The sequence below is a fragment of the Meles meles genome, chromosome 17, assembly GCF_922984935.1.
Source record: "Meles meles chromosome 17, mMelMel3.1 paternal haplotype, whole genome shotgun sequence".
NCBI classification, from domain to species: Eukaryota; Metazoa; Chordata; class Mammalia; order Carnivora; family Mustelidae; genus Meles; species Meles meles.
The window spans coordinates 1,786,416-1,801,400 of NC_060082.1; the positions used below are offsets into that span (position 1 = coordinate 1,786,416).

The 14,985-nt window shown below is 60.7% G+C and overlaps 1 protein-coding gene across 3 annotated transcripts; it reads left to right on the forward strand.

Moving 5' to 3' along the window:
* The first annotated feature begins 245 nt into the window (after positions 1 to 245).
* SLC25A44 (solute carrier family 25 member 44) lies at positions 246 to 14,874 on the forward strand. Of its 3 annotated transcripts, none has more exons than XM_045983361.1 (4): positions 246 to 388; positions 4,620 to 5,257; positions 10,440 to 10,567; positions 12,607 to 14,874. In XM_045983361.1, exons 2-4 carry the CDS (start codon positions 4,633 to 4,635, stop codon positions 12,796 to 12,798), a joined length of 945 nt encoding a protein of 314 aa, XP_045839317.1. In that variant the 5' UTR covers positions 246 to 388; positions 4,620 to 4,632; the 3' UTR covers positions 12,799 to 14,874. The 3 variants fall into 3 exon arrangements, with proteins under 3 accessions (XP_045839317.1, XP_045839315.1, XP_045839316.1); XM_045983359.1 differs by lacking the exon at positions 12,607 to 14,874 and adding an exon at positions 10,986 to 11,195; XM_045983360.1 differs by lacking the exons at positions 246 to 388; positions 12,607 to 14,874 and adding exons at positions 3,993 to 4,267; positions 10,986 to 11,195.
* Positions 14,875 to 14,985: the final 111 nt, after the last annotated feature.

Consider the following 14,985-nt stretch of genomic DNA (forward strand, 5'->3'; position numbering starts at 1 on the left):
ACTCGGCTCGGCGAACGAGAGAGGACACGCACGCGCCGCAGAGCGAAGGGCACGACGAGGCCCAGGGAGGCGTGGCTTCTGCCCGAATTCAAGATGGCCGCGCGCCCCGCCCATCCCCTCCTCGGGGGTGGCGGGGAAGAGGCCCAAGGCTCAGCACGCTATTGGTGGGTTGCCCGCGGCGTATCCCCGCCCCCTCGCGGGGGGGGGGGCGGGAGTGACAGTGTCCCAATTTCCGGTTCCGGCAGTACGGGGAGCCCGGTCGAGATGGAGGAAGATGCGAGCGGGGGCCGGCGGCCGCCGGGCATGGAGGCTCGTGTGGGCGCTGTGGCCTAAAGGGCCGGGCTCGGAGCTCGCCTCAGTCGCGGCAGAACCACCCTGATCGGAGGAGGTGAGAAGCCGCCGGCGCGGAGCGCCTCACGGCGGAGGTCTCCGAGGACCCGGACCTGTCACGGCGGCGGCGGGAGCCGGCCTCGCAGCCCCAGGGCCGAGGGGCGGCTGCGGCCGGGCGTCTGCTCCCGTCGGAGGAGCGCACGGCGGAGGGAGCGGGGCGAGGGGCGTGGCTCGGCCGGCAGCGAGCCCCGGGCCGGGGGCGGCCGTGCGGGGGGCCCGGGCGGGCGCTGCGGGGACGGCTGTCGTGCGGCGTCTGTGATGAGGATCGCGTGGGCGCCTGTGGACGACCCCGGGAGAGCTGGGTGCGACCGCTCCGCGACGGGGGGGGGGGGTCGGCCTCGAGGGAGGGGTCGGAGGCGTCGCGGCGGCGGACCGTGGAGATGTGTCCGCGCCCGCGCGGGGAGGGAGGAGTGTGGCTGCAGGTGCAGCGGGAGAGTGAGGGACAGAAGCGGGCAGAGGCCTTGTTTCCGCTGAGAACCGGCCCGAGCCCAGCGTGTGGGTCCAGAGCTGCGGGTGGCCGCGGGGACAGCTCTGCCTGCGTCTGGTAACCAGCGCTGGGCCCAGTTCTGGTGACAAGTCGGGACAGAGTGTAATGGTCCTGGGCGGATGTCATCGTTATACCGATAGCGACAGTCGTCACTTAAAGCAGTGTTTTCCAAACGCCGGGCACAGTAGTCACCCAGAGAGCTCGTTGACATGTGGCTCTTACTGGGCGGGCTAGCCTGCAGCCCACGTTCGTCTGTCTGCAAGCTCCCAGCCCTCGGGCTGCCCCTGCCTGCGGCTCTGAGCAGCCAGGGCTTAGGGCAACGCCGTCCAGTAGCGCTTTGCAATGGTAGAGATGCTTCGCTGTTCCAGAATGCTTTCCCACTACCGCCACACCGGTGTATGTGTGGCAGGCCTGGCTGTCCCGCTTCCCAGATGAGGAAGCGGAGTTTCAGTGAAGCGACATGGTTCCGATCGCACCCGTAAGTGATGGACGTGGAACTCGGACCTCCCGCGTACGGGTGTTCTTCCCCCTTGCATGACCCCGGCCTTCCAGGTGGCACTGCCTTGTCCTGAGCCGGAGTCTCATGTCAGAACCTAGAGAATGATCTGGTGTGATGCTTCTGGTTCCGGAAGCACGTGGAAGGGAGATGTGCGGAGACCACCAGTCTGTCCCTTTCCCCCACCGGGCTTGGTATCGGAGGCTCTGCCTCTGACATCTCGCTTGATGACTTCGGGGTGTCCTGGGTCATCTCTTGGGTTCCATAGGAAGCACTTCAAACTTTGTGCCTGGGCAGTGGTTGAAAGATGGGAGGAAATTCAGATTCGGCGCTGTGCACACAAGGAAGGGTCTGGGGAAAGAGCCAGAAAGACGGGGGCTGACTGAGTTGGGAGAAGGGAAGCCCGGAGGCAGTGTGCGAACGGGTGCCTGCCAAGAGGGTTTTCCATCGCGTGAAACGGGAGGAACTCGTTCTGACACTTCAGCGGGAAGTTTGGAGGTTATGTCACAAAGAGCAGGTTGGGATCCCACTTTTGAGGGGCAGCCGCAGCTTTTGAAGGCTTAGAGGGAGTGCGTGCGGGGCCTTCTCGCCTTCAGCTGCACAAGCTTCTCCCTCTGCGGCATGACCCTTAGTGGCTTCGGCCACCATGGCAGCTGTAGAAGACACCTCCTTGGCTTCGGAGAGTCCCCCTTCCTTCTGGGAATTTACAGTCAATAGGCCCAGGTAAGGATGGAGGAAAGCGGAGAAGGGGGCGCTGGGTCCCGCCGTCGGACTTCTTATCAGGAGTTAGTGGTTCTTCATGATTCAGCCCGACGAGTTGAGAACGAGTCCACTGCTCTTCCTTTCTGTCCTGCTTAGCACAGTTGGCACGAGCCCGGCAGGAGGCCGTCTTGCTCGAGCCCTGCCGTATTGGTTTGGTGACAGCAGCGTGCTGGCCAGTCGCTCAGCTCGGTCAGTCCCTGCACCGGCACCCTGGGGAAGCAGAGGCAGCTCTTGGTTTCTCCGGAGCAAAGCTGAGAGAAATCTCTTCCTCTGCAGGCCCAGGAGCTTATGGTTAACCCTTTAACCCTTGAGTGACCAGCAGCCATGAAAGCATTATTGCTGCCTACCACGGGAGGAGGGACCCGGCTTTAGACCGAGCGGTGTGACTTGTGTTGGAACTCCTCACTTCCCTTGGGGTAGCAGGCATGGTCAGTAGAGGAGAAATCTTGGCTCATATCCTGCCTCCGCCGCGACCTTGGACCTGTTCCTTTTACCTTATCTGATGGTGTCCTCATGGAGAAGTGTCTAACTCGCACAGGTTAGGTTCTAAGGTCACATGAGGTGACAGGTATTCGGAAAATCCTTGCGTCTCTCTCTGCTCACCGCCCAGTGGTGTTGGAAACATGACCTTGGGACCCTGGATACCAGACACTCTGGGCAGGTGACAGGGACCACTTTCTCTTGAAGGCCTCAGAGGACTGGACTGGGGGGCTTGGTGGGTGTCCCCATCTGAGACTGGGGAGGAAGGGCCACTTTTGCCCGCAGCGAGTGACGCGGCAGCCTTCCTTTCGGTTATTTCCCACATCCTAGATGCTCCACCTGGGCCGAGCTGGTTGTTCTAAGCCATCGTTTGCTGCTCTCGTGGTCTGCGTGCATTCCTGCTCTGTCCCCACGGCTCTGCCCTGCAGCGTTCCTCCACTGGTCTCACCTGGAAGCTGAGTTTTTCCCTCGGGGCACAGGGGTTTGGCTCACCCTGCAGGCCGCCTGGCCTTCTGTGACAGTGACACGGTCCAGCCGGGGTGGGGTGGGCGCTTCCCGGAAAGCTCCCTGTGCTGCTCTGCTGACTTCCATGGCAAAGGGAGAAGCTCCTCGGGCTACTTGGGACCTTTGGTTGGGTGAGGTGGTGGAGGATGGATTCTGTTTAGACACTGGACATGAGGTTGGCCGAGGCACTGGCTTCGGGAACATTTCAGCTTCTAGAGATGTCCCTTTAATGTGGCCACCTCCTTTCCAAACCTGTCGGGATTTTTCCCAAAGCCTGGGGAGCCCCTGACGTCTCGCTGCCAGTTCCAGCTCCCGGTTTCCACTCTGGCCGAAAATGGCCGGTGTCCTGTGCAGGAACACGTTCTGTTGTCGCTCAGGGCATGTCCAGTAGATCATGACCCGTTGCCGGACGGTTCTTAAGTTGGAAGGTCCTGGTTTCCTATGGTTATTGCATTAGTGCTGGTTTTGCTGGAGAACTTCGGTGGTGGCCAGGCCTGACGGTAGAGCCACGGCAGCGTACTTTGGCCTGGTTTCTGTCTGAGTCTGAGATCCATTCCCCGGAGGGATTGCTCTTGTCTTTGAAAACAGACTGTGCGTGTCTGGAAGGCAGAGTCGGTATCTTCCTATCGCTTCGGTCTCCCATCATTGTACAGCACAGGGGTTACGATTTCTGTGCGTAGGGGTGAGAAGGGCCGGGCCTGTCCTGTGCTGGTGGTTCTCCAGACTTCAGGGAAACCTCTGCTCTCTGCTGCTTCTTCCCTTTCTCTAGAGTGAGTTATCTAATAACCAAAGAGGACTCTGACCTTTTGCTTTTTGCTAACTTTCTATCCTTTGCTGGAGGGAGGGGAGGGGGGCAGACTTTCTTCTAACGCAGGCTGCAGGGAAGATAAGTGTAGCGAGTGTGAGTCCGGGCAACTCGGAGGGCCCAGTCGGAGGCCGGTAAATGGTGACGGAAGAAGCACCCTGCTGAGGGTTAGCGGTCAAGGCGGTGCCGCCTGGGCAGGCCCTGGAGCAGCCACAATGGAGCACTGGCTTCCGCTCAGCGTTAGGAACCGGCTACGTGTCCCTCAGTGACAGCCCTGCATCCCGCCTGGAGGCCTTGCCCCCGGCCAGGTGGTTTCTCTAGCGGCATCCTGAGCTCTGCCTGCGTGAGCAGAGCAGGAGACGCAGGGGCTATGACTCTAGGGCCCGGGCAGAGGCAGGGACTGGAATCGGTGGTCTGCTCAGCCCCAGCAGGGAGCCGAGCTGGGAGCTGAGCTTCGGGAGTCACTGAAGTGAGGGGCGGCTTCTGGAATTGGGGAAGGGTTGACCGAGGAGAGAGAAGGGGGCACGGAGGACGACTCGGGCAGGAGAGCCGGCCAAGCTGGACTGGGTGGGATCGAAACCGCGGGGAGGCGGGTGCCCCGGGGATGAAGCCTGAGGACAGGGTTTGGAGCCGGCAGGGCCGAGTGCGAGCCCTGGCCTCCTGGTCCACGTCCTCCCGCCCGCTCGCACCCCCAGGTCTGTAGGCGCCATGGAGGACAAGCGCAACATCCAGATCATAGAGTGGGAGCACCTGGACAAGAAGAAGTTCTACGTGTTTGGGGTGGCCATGACCATGATGATCCGCGTCAGCGTCTACCCGTTCACCCTCATCCGCACCCGGCTGCAGGTCCAAAAGGGCAAGAGCCTCTACCACGGGACCTTCGACGCCTTCGTCAAGATCCTGCGAGCCGACGGCGTGACTGGCCTCTACCGGGGCTTCCTGGTCAACACCTTCACGCTCATCTCCGGCCAGTGCTACGTCACCACATATGAGCTCACCCGGAAGTTCGTCGCTGACTACAGCCAGAGCAACACGGTCAAGTCGCTGGTGGCGGGCGGCTCGGCCTCCCTGGTGGCGCAGAGCATCACGGTGCCCATCGACGTGGTGTCTCAGCACCTGATGATGCAGCGCAAGGGCGAGAGAATGGGCCGCTTCCAGGTGCGGACGAGCCCCGAGGGACGAGGGGTGGTAGCCTTCGGCCAAACCAAGGACATCATCAAGCAGATCCTGCGGGCGGATGGGCTCCGAGGCTTCTACCGGGGCTACGTGGCGTCACTGCTCACCTACATCCCAAACAGCGCTGTCTGGTGGCCCTTCTATCACTTCTATGCAGGTAAGGGGGGGCGGGGGGAGCGGGGGCGGCGCGGGTGGGGCGCTGTGCAAGCCAGAGCGGAGGATTGCAGGGAATAACGGGGTGTTCGTCCAACAAACATTTGATCCCAAGAGGGCTCACGGATGAATGAGACACGGTTCTTGCTTTTGGGGAGCTTCTGTCATCGCGGGGGGACTCAGACGAGTAAAGTAGACGACTCTAGAACATCAAGTATGTTGATTGCCTTAATCAGTGGGGGTTCGTGGACTTTAATTGGAAGGCGAGGAATGACAAAATTCTTGGGATATTTGGGATCTGAAGAGGAAATTTCAAATTTCAGACGAGTGTTTGCGTCGGATGCCTTTCCTCAGCGTTGTTAAATTCAGGGTATCAAAGAGCCTGGAACCCCTCCGCTCCTAGAATGTATTTTTGTTTGTAAGACATTTTATTTCTTTTTAAGTGTTTCCCAGAAACGATTACTGGGTCCACAGAAAACATTTTTGAGGGTCTCAATAAGCATGTTGCCAGACTTCCTTCTGGAAGGCAGAGTGCATTGCCAAGAACAGGACCTGAGCATGCCCATGACCGTTGACACCCACGGCTTTGGGCCACCAGCAGACTCCCGTGAGGACGGCGTCGGCTCGCAGCCTCTGCAGTCCCTGCTGTGGGCTCCGAGCCTTGGCCGTGGGCACTCTGCCCAGTCCATCCGGGACCTTTCTAACCAAACTTCATAATGCCTTCCTCACCTGTCATCATTCTCTCCCTCCGAGACTACACATTGGTGATTCTCCTGTTCTCCTGACTGTGCCTCCTTCTTTATTGCTAGCTCTGTTTCTCTCTCCTGTTCAGCACAGTCTTTCTTCTTGCATATTTGGTAAAATTCACCTACCCAGACTCCACCCCTGACCTTTTGCCTCAGATCCTTTGGGAACAGATCCTGGTAATCTTAATGTTAAGAAAAACTCTAAGAGGGGCGCCTGGGTGGCTCAGTCTGTTAAGTGTCTGCCTTCCGCTCAGGTCATGATCCCGGGGTCCTGGGATCAAGCCCTACATCCAACTCCCTGCTCAGTGGGGAGCCTGCTTCTCCCTCTGGCCCCCCCCCCCCCACCGTTTGTGCACATGCGCTCTTTCTCGCCGAAGAAAGAAAAAATGAAGAACTCTAGGAAATGAGAGCATTTTCTCTGCCATCTGTTTTTGCCCTTCTCTCCTCACGTGACTTCATTTACCATTGACTTGTCCTTTTCTGCCATGTCAGAAAATCTGTGTCTGTCCCTAGACTAACTTCCCAGAGCTCTGGACAGACACTGACTGTTGGGCCTCCCGACTTGGACGCATGCATTTACATCCGAAACACTATGCAGTAAACTCTCTTTCATCCCAAGCTGGTTGACTCACTTCCTTCTCTCAGAAGCCAGGTTATTCTCCATGTCACTGACACAGTCACTCCCTCATCCCCACATCTGGTCCTGGTGACCCCGGAATGTCTTTTCCTACTCTCTGTCCATTTCTCCTGCCTTCCCTGGAAACCAGGCCTCAGGGGCCACCCTGCCGGCTGCTGCGCCAGCCCTCCAGCTGGTCTCCCATCCCACCTACCACACATGCCAATGGAGTCACTCTGTAAACCCTGGGCGTGGTGCTCAGCGGCTCCATCTGCTGGCCGAGGATGGGCCCATCTCTTCAGCCTGGCTTCCCCCGCCCTTTCCAGCAGAGTGTCCCCTGGTGTGGTGTGCGTGGTAGCCAGGCCAGATCATGCACCAATCTTCCCACCCCAGCTTTGTTCCTCTCCGCCGTCCAGGTGCAGTGGCCCTGTGAAGCCGTGACGTACGTGAGTGCTGCTCACTGCCGCCTGTCTGGCCTTGAGCCCCGCTGGTGTTCCCTGCAGCTGCATAGCTTGCCTCGGCGCCGCATGTGTGCGCCTTCTCTCTTCCACGGTGGGGAAGGGTCCCTTTTCCTAATGCAGTTTTCAGTTGAGATACAATTAAGACACAGTTGATTGGGAAGGTTCTTGGAAGGGGGAGGAAACTGACGTTTCTTGACTACACGCCACCTGCCAGACAGGCTCCTGGACCCGTGTGCTTCGTAAGTACGTGTTGAGCGAGTCGAGTGGTTCTTGTCCTTCCTTTTGCTTAAAATCTGCCAGTGCTGCCTTCTGAGCATTTAGAACAAATGTATCACTGAGCTCTGTCCTCAGCTTTCCATGTAACGTTCTCCCGGCCTGGTGCGCCCTGTCCCCTGTCGTCCTTGTGCTCCAGGCCTCAGCCGACATGCCACCCTTGCACGGAAGACGCCTTCATCCAGGTCGAAAAAGGGCTCCTTCTCTCTTTTTTTTTTTCAGCTTGTTTCCTTCACAGCATTTGTCGCAATTTGCGATCACTTTGTCCTTGACTCACAGCTCCTGCAGAAGAATGTGAGTCCCATAAAGGCCCTTCTAGGTACATTTCTCTGCTGTGTGTCCTGTGCTCAGCGCAGTGCCTGGCATCCGGTAGCGTGAAACAAACACGTTTATATTACTGTCCAAAATCATGTGGCAGGAGGGACTTAAACCAAGTGAGCTTGGGTTTACCATCTGCTCTGCAGATATTTGGTGCCCATGAGCGCTTGTTGAATGGGCAGTGGAGAGTGGAGACTGGGACTCTTGCCCCTACCCTCTTGCTTTGTTTTCTCATCCTCTCCCGAAGTCCCAGGAAAATGGTCTGTATGGATGACTACAGCTGGAACCTGGAGCCTGCTGTGGCTTGCAGACCCAGGGGCCAGTGCAGACAGGCCCATGGAGGCTGGCAGCACTGAGCCCGAAGCCACCTCGCAGTGGCCGCGAGATGCTTCCTTCTCTGGAGAAACAGGACGCGGGTGTCTCGGTTTAGGCTGGCCAGTGGCTAGCAACCTCGGGTGGTGGGGGAGGCAGCTCTGGCAGGCCGTATGGAGTCCTCCCATGCTGCCGGGTTTAGAGGCCCTCATGCCTACCCCGATCTTTAGGTGGCCACAAATGACCAAAAGTAAGGGCATGAAAGAAAATGCTTTTTTTTTTTTAAGATTTTATTTATTTATTGGACAGACAGGGATCACAAGTAGGCAGAGAGGCCAGCACAGGGAGAGGAAGGGAAGCAGGCTCTTTGCGGAGCAGAGAGCCCGATGCGGGGCTCGATCCCAGGACCCCGGGATCATGACCTGAGCCGAAGGCAGAGGCTTTAACCCACTGAGCCACCCAGGCGCCCCAAGAAAACTCTTTAAGGTTCTGTGGCAACTGAACTGTAGAGAGAAGAGGGAGACAGAACCCGCGATGGTGAGCCTGCCATACGTCCAGCCTCCTGCGGAGCAGAAGCCAGAGCTTCGGCCTTACACTGGCCTTGCTGCCCTTGAAGACTTAAGGCACGCTCTGGCCTCAGGGCCTTTGCACAGGATGTTACCTCTGCTTGGAAAGTTCTTTGCACAGATCCATAGGGCTTGCACTCGCCTTCAGGTCTTTGCTCAGACTTGAGCCACCTTGGAGAGGGCTTCCATGCCCACCGCGTTTACACCTGCAGCCCCTGCATTGCCAGTGCTCCGCATTCCCCATCCCCCCTCCTGCTTTATCCTTATCGACAGGGGACACACGTGACCTTCTGACGTAGCTCTGTCTTTTGGTTTTTGGGATTGCCTGTGTCCCCCCAGTAGAACAGAAACCTTTCTGAGGATGGGATTCGACCTTGTTTATTCACTCCTCCATCCTCGGGGCCTGGGGCAGCTGGCCACGGTGGCCACTCAGGGAGCCTTTGTTCAACAAGCGAGCTCTTGTCTTTCACGGCTAGAGAGGGTAAAGCTAACAGTCGAGCTGCGCTGAACTTCCCAGTGACCAGGGAGTGGGTGAGTCTGGCCCTCTCCGTCAGCAGTTTGAGAAAGGAGCTTTGCTTTCCTGATACGGCCTGGAGAAAACATCGCACTGTTGGATATGACTTTCTCTGGTTGTTTTTATTTTTAAAAACATTCATAGGGCAGGGGACCCCGGGGGGCTCAGTCAGTTAATCGTCTGCCTTCGGCTCAGGTCATGATCCCAGACTTCTAGGATCGAGTCCCGCATCGGGCTCCCTCCTCAGTGGGGAGCCTGCTTCTCCCTCCCTCTGCCGCTCTGCCTACTTTTGCTCACTTACTCTCTCTAATGAGTAAATTAAAAATCTTAAAAAAAAATTCACATAGAGGGGCGCCTGGGTGGCTCAGTGGGTTAAAGCCTCTGCCTTCGGCTCAGGTCATGATCCCGGGGTCTTGGGATCGAGCCCCGCGTCGGGCTCTCTGCTCAGCAGGGAGCCTGCTTCTCCCTCTCTCTCTGCCTACCTGTGATCTCTGTCAAATAAATAAATAAAATCTTTAAAATAAATTCACATAGGTATATACATAATGGAGTATTAGCCACTAAAAAAATGAAAACTACCGTTTGCCATGACATGGACGGAGTTAGAGGGTATAATGCTAAGTGAGATAAGCCAGTCGGGGAAAAGCAGTATCATAGGATCTCACGCAGACGTGGAATTTAAGAAATAAGACAAAGAAAAAAAGAGACAAACCAAAAAACAGGCTCTTCGCTCTAGAGAACACACTGCTGGTCAGCAGAGGGGAGGCAGGGGGCTGGGAAACAGGCGACGGGGGCCGAAGGGGGTTAGCGTCACGAGCACTGAGCGCATATAGGATTGTTGAATCACTGTATCGCACACCGGAAACTACCGTAACGCTGGATGCTGAGAAACTGGAATCAAAAGCACAAATATTCACGTGGCCCAGAATGCACAAGGTCAGGTCAGGGATGCGGGGAAGAGACCCCGCGCCCTCGGCGGTCACCCTGCCCCTTCCTCGTGTGCGCATGGGAAGATGGGCCCCGTGCGCGTTCCTGGCGGTGAGTGGAGCGGAATGGAGCGCAAGCCTCGGGTTTTCGCCGCAGGGAGGATTTCCGTCCATCAGATGAAAGGAGCTGGCGTGCAGAGAGTTTCTGCAACCCGTTCTCCAGAGGACTGTTCTGTTCAGGTTGGAGATGGACCCAGCGTGGCTTCCGGAGGAAGGGTCCTCGGAGCCCTCAGTGTTGTTGGCTCCGATAGAAGCCAGGAAGAGGAGACGGGCGTTCCGGGGGCCGAGGAGGCTGAGGCTGGAGAGGGTTCGTCCTCGTTGGGCACAGAAGCAGCCTGAGGGCCGACCGCGTGGCGCCGCACGTCTTGAGGCCTTGTCTTTCCCTCGATTCCAGAACAGCTGTCGTACCTCTGTCCCAAGGAGTGCCCGCACATCGTCTTCCAGGCTGTCGCGGGGCCCCTGGCCGCGGCCACTGCCTCCGTCCTCACCAACCCCATGGACGTCATCCGCACCCGGGTGCAGGTAAGACCGGCCTCGACCCGGGTGAGGAGGGTGGGTGACCTGCGGGCCCCCCCGTGCCCCCTGACCTCTGAGCCGTGGCCTTCTAGTCTGGCTGGCCTTGTCCTGTCAGCCAGGCCCCCTCCCGCAGCCGGCTCGCGTCTGCAGAAACCGGCTGAGCCCGTCGAAGCCCCTAGTGCTCCCCTCGTGGTGTCTGGGGCCTCGTACGTCCTGCTCCTGGCCTTGCACACTTGTGCCAGTCCGCTGCTCCTGTCGTGGCCGTGCCCGCCGGGCTCCTCCCCGCCTGGCCGCCTGTTAGCACAGCCGATAGGACAGCTTTGCCTTGCAGCGCAGGTGTGTGGCTGTTGGACGTCTGTCCATTTCGGCGGGTAGGTCCGGCTCCTCGGCTGGGCTGGGTTCTCTGCAGACTGTTCTTGGGCAGGCCTCTCCCACTGACCCACTGTGTCACGGAGACTCAGCGGGACGCGGACAGAGCCCTTGGCGGTGCTGTCCAGGGATGATCGTCCCTGTCCTCCGTCGGCTCAAAGATAGCTCCCTGGCACCTCGTCCAAGGAAGCCGAATGGGAATCTGGGTGTGTCACATACAGGTGGCGGGGGCTGCGGTGGGAAGCTTTAGGTGGGGAGAGTGGGGGATGGTGATGTCTGCAGTGGGTGCGGTAGGAGGACAGCTGTCCAGGAGAGTGGGCTCACTGGTGAGGGGGGAGGGGAGGAGAAGAAACTCAACAACTTGGAGGTGAAGTCAGCTTCCCTGATGCCAGGATGCTGGGACAGAGGTGGCCTGTCAATCTAGGTTTACTTGTCCCTGGGAAGGAATTCCGCCCCCACACACTTTTTTTTTTTTAGATTTTATTTATTTATTTGGCAGAGAGAGACACAGTGAGAGGGGGAACACAAGCAGGGGGAGTGGGAGAGGGAGAAGCAGGCTTCCCGTCGAGCAGGGACCTCGATGCAGGGCTCGATCCCAGGACTCTGGGATCATGGCCCGAGCCGAAGGCAGACGCCCAGCAACTGAGCCCCCCAGGCGCCCCCCCACACTTTCGAACGAATCAGTTGGCATCTGATTGGTTTGCAGATAACAAAGTGCACGGGTTCCCTCCTCCTCTTCTGAGGCTTATTTCCAGTGTTCCGTGAGGAGACCCGAGGGAAAGGACAGGTGTCTGCTTCTGAGGCATCGCCGGGTAGGAGGGGACAAAGCGCTCGGGAGGCCCGGAGGCTCACCCCAGCGGCTGCGGCTCTGCGGGAGGGCAGGGGGCAGAGGCGGGCAGAGGAGAGTGCTGCGGAGGACGAGCGGAGTGTGCAGCCACGTGCTGCGGGGTTGCTGCGGGAGGTCAGGAGGAGGGGGTGACGCTCGGAGCCGATCGCCTTGGGAACATCGCCCAGTCCGGAGAGGCGGCACACGGAGAGCTGGTGTCCTGCGCGGGCTGAGGGTCTGAGTGGGGCCAAGTGTGCTTCGGTGGCAGGGTCTGGGGGCACAGGAAGGGGGCAGGGCTGTCAAGAAGAACAGAGAAGATTCCTGCCTCAGCCGGACGTCCGGTGTGGCAGGGAACAGGGGTCTCGGGTGCGTGTGGGTGCCAGGGTGGGGGGAGGAGTCCAGCCCGGGGACTGAGGGACCTAAGTGGTCGGAACAGAAAGGACGGAGTGGCAGGGTCGCGCGTACCCGGTCTCCCTGAGGCCGGAGGGACGCAGCCAGGGCAGGGCCGCGGTGGAGGGGCTGGTGTGACGGCGGTAGCGGCTCGCACGAATGGGCGCCTGGGCCTGCCAGCGGGACTGCTCAGACCACCACCGCGGGGGCCGGGGGGGGGGGGTGTGCTGCGTCGCGGTCGCAAGTGTACGCTCCCCCCGAGCCCGCGCTGTTGGCGGCTGGTGATCAGGGAGCAGGATCCAACCCCAGCAGGCAGGCGGGCCCGGGGGCCCACAGGCAGTCCCGGGCCACAGTGCAGCTCCCAAGCACGGTCCCGCCCCAGACCCCAAGGCACAGGGAGGCTGTGCTGAGCGGCGGCTCTGACCGCAGCCCTCCGCCCTCCGCTGTGTTGCTTCTCCAGGTTGAAGGCAAGAGCTCCATCGTCCTGACCTTCAGACAGCTGATGGCAGAAGAGGGGCCCTGGGGCCTCATGAAGGGCCTCTCGGCCAGAATCATCTCAGCCACGCCGTCCACCATCGTCATCGTGGTGGGCTACGAGAGCCTTAAGAAGCTGAGCCTCCGGCCGGAGCTGGTCGACTCCCGACACTGGTAACCCGCGGCGGGAGCCAAGCCCACCGGTGGCCGCGCTGCTCTGGGGCGGGGGCGGCGTGGGGAGGGTGGCGCCGCCCCCCGACGGGCTCCCTGCCGCCCCGCATCCACAGCCCTGCCCCGGGGCCTGTCTGGGACAGGGCAGAGACGGATCGGCTCTTGCTGAAGAAGCTGCACACTGGGACCCCCTCCCCTCTCCCATACCTTTCATTTTCTTGCCCAGCTGGGCTCCCTGGCTCAGTCCCGGTCCTCAGCCCTGTCCTAGGGAAACCCGCTGTCTGGTGCCGCCGGCCAGGCCCTGCGAACCCTTCTTCCGGCTTCCCCCACCGTCTGTGTCCCGGCGACCCTGACAAGAGCTGTACATAGAGCTTGCTTCCCGTCACTGGTCTTCTCCTGGGCCCTCAGCCCCGCTTCCGTCAGCTGCCACCAGCCCTGTCCCGCTGCCTTCCGCGGGCCTGCTCTTGCTTACTTCGGGGCCGAGCTGCCTCCAGACGCTCTGCTTCTCCCTGCCGCCGGGGCGCTGGGGGCACGGGGCCAGGCACTTCCGCGCAGGGAGTAGGAGCAGCGAGAACCTCTGGTGTTCCAGAGCACTTGTCCTCTCTTTGGAGAGGTATTAGGTCGGGGACAAACGTTGATCCTTTATCCTGTGTGTGTTTTTTTAACGCCTGTGAACTAGGTACTGTCAGTCCTGCTGAAGCGCCAGTCCTGCAGTCCGAGCCCACCCCTTCCCCAGACAGGTGGAAAACGCCGCTCTTCCCTCAATCCCAATTATCTGTCCCTCCACGTTCCTTCCCAGCCAGCAGCCCCCGGATGTGCAGGCCCGGGGTCACTAGAGGGCCTGCCCGACGGAGAGAACAGCCAGTCCCGGGCAGCCCAGTGGAGCTCTGGGCCCTGGGCAGTGGGGCCGCCTGCATCTGTACCCGGGTCAGCGGGACTCACGGACACACAGGCCTCACAGTCGGAGCCTCCGAATCGTGGAACCGCTGGTGTTTCTCTTCTCCTCATCCCAGTGAAGAGTCTCCACGGTCACGGGCCTCCTGAGGGGTGCTTGGGAGAGTCAGGAGCAGGGCACGAAGCTACCTGCCCACGACCGCTGCACTTACCAGCCCGACACTGCCCTGCGCGGCCGCCCGGCACGTCTTCCTCATGCCCCGCTGCCACCCAGGCCGCCGCACCCACAGAAGGCACACGAGCGATTGGAGGAGCCTTCCCGCCTCTCATCGGTCCGCCCCGGGGAAGGCCGCGGTGCCGTGAAAGGTGCTAGCTACCCGAGGCCTTGACACTTCTAGGCTGCTCCCTTCTGCCTCCCTGGCCAGGTCAGAGCCAGACCCCGCTTCTCCACCTCTGCCCACCTGGGTCCGTCCGATCTTCGAGGGCTAACCCCCTTCACCTCCCTTGGGCTTTGTGTCCCCTCTCCTCTGTCAGGTGTTCCCCAGTGTCTGTCCCCTAGTGGCTCCCTCCCCACACACCAGGGTGCACAGGTGACTCTGACCCACGGCCCCTCAGTCACCCACCTGCCCAAGACCACCAGCAGGGTGGAGGCCAGGGTCCAGTCCCTGCAGCCTCGGCGCTTCTGCCCCACGCCTCCTCCCTAGAGGCCCGTCTGCCATCGGCCCCACCGCTGGCCACGCGGGCCGGGCGGTGGCAGGAGGAGGTGTGCGTGCGCTCAGACTGCTTTCCCCCGAGCTCCCCACGCGGGGTGCCGCACACCTACCCCCGCCCTCCACCTCTCCCTCTGTCCGGCTGTCCCTCTGTCCCCCGCTCCTTCCTCCACCTCTCCCTCTGCCCCTCGCACCGGCGCGCGCTCGGACAGGGAGCCCCGGCCCTTGGGCTCCCACCCAGCCCGTCAGGGGGCGGGTGGCCTCGGGTTACGGAGCGCCCGGGTGGGCAGCGGGCCGAAGGCGGCGGCCGCTGGACTTGGGGGGGCTGGTCCGTGGCCCGCCCCGGGAGGAACGTGGGACACGGGGCGGCGGGCACGCAGGTGCAGCTGGCGCGTGGCACACCGGACTGCTGTGGACACGGACCCCCACTGTTGCACTGTACGAAGTCCCTGACGTGTGATTAAACCTTTTTACTGAGCCCCAGGGCGTCGGCCTGCGCGCTGTCCGCCTGCCCGCCCGAGCGCGCCGCCCCGCCCCCGCGGCTCGGTGACGGACACCCGCCGCTTCCAACCGGAGGCGCCCGGTGCCGG

Bases quoted from the DNA above. Each gene is read 5' to 3' on its own strand.
- SLC25A44 (XM_045983359.1), top strand. From the start codon at position 4,633: ATGGAGGACAAGCGCAACATCCAGATCATAGAGTGGGAGCACCTGGAC. The intron at 5,258-10,439 runs GTAAGGGGGGGC...CCTCGATTCCAG, and splicing joins CTTCTATCACTTCTATGCAG to AACAGCTGTCGTACCTCTGT. The intron at 10,568-10,985 runs GTAAGACCGGCC...GTTCTTGGGCAG, and splicing joins TCATCCGCACCCGGGTGCAG to GCCTCTCCCACTGACCCACT.